Source organism: Osmerus eperlanus, chromosome 6, assembly GCF_963692335.1.
Source record: "Osmerus eperlanus chromosome 6, fOsmEpe2.1, whole genome shotgun sequence".
NCBI lineage: Eukaryota > Metazoa > Chordata > Actinopteri > Osmeriformes > Osmeridae > Osmerus > Osmerus eperlanus.
This window is the reverse complement of record NC_085023.1, coordinates 18,570,845-18,575,066: the sequence shown is the minus strand read 5'-3', so window position 1 is coordinate 18,575,066 and position 4,222 is coordinate 18,570,845. Positions and strand designations below refer to the sequence as shown.

General features: G+C 55.3%; 1 protein-coding gene across 1 annotated transcript in view; it reads right to left on the bottom strand.

The window, feature by feature from the left end:
• Positions 1-4,222, bottom strand: part of atrnl1a (attractin-like 1a) — a 100,318-nt gene that overhangs the window by 79,559 nt on the left and 16,537 nt on the right. The window contains 6 exon segments of the mRNA XM_062464538.1: positions 894-933; positions 1,351-1,438; positions 1,784-1,961; positions 2,913-2,988; positions 2,990-3,122; positions 3,922-4,050. Coding sequence (XP_062320522.1) covers positions 894-933; positions 1,351-1,438; positions 1,784-1,961; positions 2,913-2,988; positions 2,990-3,122; positions 3,922-4,050 — 644 coding nt within the window.

The following is a 4,222-nucleotide window of genomic DNA, read 5'->3' as shown; positions in this document are numbered from 1 at the left end:
GTGTGAAAGCTGCCAGCAGTGAATTATAACACACCAGCGGGAGACAGGCTTGATTCAGCACGCCAACACACACACTCATCGTAATCTCTCAAGCCTTAGAAGAGAGAAGAATGGCGTATTGCGGTGTACTGGGTTGGATTACATCGATGTGTGTGTGTGTGTGTGTGGTGTGTGTTTGCGCACACGCGTTTTCTCACGTGACAGCTTTTCGCTTTTACAGTTTCCATCCACAAACATGGCACATTACTTTATGCTATGAACGCCCCCCCCCCCCCCCCCACACACACACACACACACACACACACACACACACACACACACACTACGACTACAAGACACACACAACACACACACACACACACACACACACACATAAAACACACACACACACACACACACACACACACACACACACACACACACACACACACACACACACACAGCCCTGAAAAGCCCTCCCTTCCTCAGAGTTGTTATTCCATAGAAGTATAGAAGTTGTGTTCCTCAGGATAAGGCTTACAGTAGGGGCCTCTTTCCTGCAGACACTCATTTATATGCTAATGGTGAATCCTCTCCTCCTCCCGCAAGGTGGAGGGAATGGAGGGCCGGTCGCTGGGGAAGAGGAGAGAGAGGAAAAGGACAGACTACAATCTCATCGTGATAGGACCATAGATCATCTCCACAGGAAGAAAACGGGCGTGCACAATCGTCGAAATTCGTGAGTATGTAAGTATATAACTCTGTAGCCTGTCTTTCTTAATCCCAGGGGAGTGCGGAGGGGCCGGTGAAGACTCTCCTGTTCTGCTGAAACCCAGCGAGCAGGCTGTAGCTGAGCCAGTACGGCTACAGTAACACACTCGACAACTAGACCCTGCCCAGCATGTCGACATTACACTGTCTCAGAAGTATGGACCTGAAGACAGGCAGGCTCCTCTGGGAGTAAGAGAAACTCAGAGAGGGAAAGGTAGAGAGGGAGAGAGAGCGAGAGAGAGAGAGAGGAAAATAAAGAAATAAAAGAGAAAGCGAGGGTAAAAGAGAGAGTGTGAGAGGTGGAGAGACTCCTACAGAGTCTGTTTGAGGGCGGGAGTCAGGGGTTAAGGTTCAGGTCAGCACAGCTGAGGTCATAGGTCATGGGTGACTGTTCACTTTGAGGTAAAAATACCCCCCCATGTCCTCAACATAGACACAGGTCTGGATCCCTTCAGAACCTGCTGACTGTGTGTGTGTGTGTGTGTGTGTGTGTGTGTGTGTGTGTGTGTGTGTGTGTGTGTGTGTGTGTGTGTGTGTGTGTGTGTGTGTGTGTGTGTGTGTGTGTGGGAGAGGGAGGGAGGCGGAGAGACAGTTGGATACCTGGAGTAGGACCAGTGAGTGGCCGTATCTCTGCAGGGGTCCACCACTGACAGGAACCACATCCCAGGTGGTGCTCTCCAGGTTATAACTAGGAAGAGCGAGGACAGGACACATGTTATAGAAGAGAGAGACGTGGACTGAGTACTGGATGAGCAGAAAGAGAGAGAGATATAAACTGTGAGTACTGCTCGAGTAGAGAGAGAGAGAGAAAGAGAGACAGAGAGAGAGAAAGAGAGAGAGAGAACGAGAGAGAGAGAGAGAGAGAGAGAGAGAACGAGAGAGAACGAGAGAGAGAGAGAACGAGAGAGAGAGAGAACGAGAGAGAGAGAGAGAGAGAGAGAGAGAGAACGAGAAGAGAACGAGAGAGAGAGAGAACGAGAGAGAGAGAGAACGAGAGAGACATGAGTAAAGTGCGAGTGAGCCCCCCCCTTACTTGAGCAGAGTGTGGAAGGCCGTGTAGTTGAAGGCGTAGCCCCCCACCACCCACATCAGCCTGCCGTGGACCAGGGCCTTGTGAGACGCTCTCCCCAGGGACTGCCCTGACGAGGGCTTGACGTTGGGCAGGACCCAGTAGGACTCTGTGGACGGCACCGACAAGGAGCAGTCTGGACCTGGACCAGGGGGAGAGGGGATCAGTCACCTGGACCAGCTCTCACATTGTCACATTTGACAATTCTTTCATTTAGCAGACCCTTTCATACTAAGCGACGTACAAATAGTGCACAAGTACAGCAGAAGACTGAGGATTCTAACAGTCTTACGGTGGTCAGGTCTGTACCTACAAGCGACATCGCTAAGTAACCACATCTCAGCTCCCAGGCAGGGTGACCAACACATTCTACAGAGGAGGCACGCCTGATCTGACACACCTGGGACCCACAGCAGACTGCCTCTCTAAGACTGATCACCAGACAAGGTACCACAGCTCCATCTACTGGTGGAACTGAGTCACTGTCTCCTCACATCAAACATCCCCCTGAATACACACACGGGCTAACTGGGGGCAAAGCCATTAAGGGACTTTCTAATTGGGGTGGGTCTGATCCCGAAATCCACATTAGCAATCGTGTGTTTGTGTATATATATATATACATTAAAGGGAGAGAGGAGGTCTGGGAACTATGATCATGTTTTGAGTAATCTATCAATGGAGGCAAAACCTCATTAGGAAAATGATGTGTGTGAGCTCCCGTGGAGGCAGAGAGACAACCCCTGACTGCATATGAGCACGACTGTGGAGGAGCAAACAGCTCTATTTCATTGTCCTCCAGCAGATGGCAGACAGTCCAAAGCACAGCTCCTCTTTGCCATCAAACACGGGGTGTGTTCCATCTGAAAACAGACTCGCACTACTCTACCGAACCAGGAGATGGCAGTGCGACTCAACGTCCCGACGCCTCGGCGGAGTCAAAACGCCCTTCACTGACAGGCTAGGCAGTGACCTCGATGCCCTCTTCCATTTCTCACAAATGCGGCTCTTGAAATATGCATGTATTCTTTCATTCCTTCACGCACGCCTCCTCCACGACCACCCAGCGGGGGGGGGGGGGGGGGGGGGGTACCTTGCCAGCTATCGTTGCAGACACACAGCTTCTCTCCCGTGAGTTCGCAGTAGCCGTGGTCGGGGCTGCCGCAGTTGGTCACGGCAGTAGGGCATGTCACAGGCTCCTCCCTTCCAGTACTTGTCACACTCGCAGTACACGCGGCTGGAGATGGAGTTGGCCACGCTGCACTTGCCGTGGCCCGAACAGTTGTTGGGACACGAGTTGATCCTGGAGAGATAGGGTGGGAGGGGGGGGGGAGAGAGGGTGGGAGAGGGGGGGAGAGGGGGGGGATAGAGGGTGGGAGAGGGGGGGAGAGAGGGTGGGAGAGGGGGGAGAGAGGGTGGGAGAGGGGGGGGATAGAGGGTGGGAGAGGTGGGGGAGAGAGGGTGGGAGAGGGGGGGGATAGAGGGTGGGAGAGGGGGGGGATAGAGGGTGGAGAGGGGGGGGATAGAGGGTGGGAGAGGGGGGGGAGAGAGGTGGGAGAGGGGGGGAGAGAGGGTGGGAGAGGGGGGGAGAGAGGGTGGGAGAGGGGTGGGGAGAGAGGGTGGGAGAGGGGGGGGAGAGAGGGTGGGAGAGGGGGGGGAGAGAGGGTGGGAGAGGGGGGGAGAGAGGGTGGGAGAGGGTGGGAGAGAGGGTGGGAGAGGGGGGGAGAGAGGGGTGGGAGAGGGGGGGGAGAGAGGGTGGGAGAGGGGAGGAGAGAGGGTGGGAGAGGGGGGGAGAGAGGGTGGGAGAGGGGAGGGAGAGGGGGGGGGAGAGGGTGGGAGAGGGGGGGGAGAGAGGGTGGGAGAGGGGGGTAAGAGGGGAGGGAGAGAGGGTGGGAGAGAGGGGTGGGAGAGGGAGAGAGGGGAGGGGAGGGAGAGGGGTGGGAGAGTGGGGGGAGAGAGAGGAGGGACATGGGGGAGGGAGATGGGGAAGGAGATGGGGGAGGGGAGGGAGAGAGGGTTTGTGTGTGTGTGCGTATGTCTGTGTGTTTATATGTCAGTGTCTGTGGGCGTGTGTGCGTGTGTGCGTAAGCAGGACCACTCACGAGTACTGCATGTTGAAGCCAGTCAGGTTGTAGGCGGCGTCACTGAAGAAGTACAGCAGTGCGAAGCCGGATGTAGCCACCACCTCAGGAACGGTCTCGTTCCCTCTTCTCTCCGGGACCACCAGACCACTGGAGGAACACACGTGTGTGTAAACATACGCAGGAAAAAAAAAACACACTGGGATTGACTGCCGAGCTGTGATTTATGTTGCCGCGGCAACCCCTCGTCATCCGTCCATCCGTCTCTCCGTGGCAGGAAAAGTTACTTTCCTCTCCCGCAGATCGATCCCCACTATCGCCC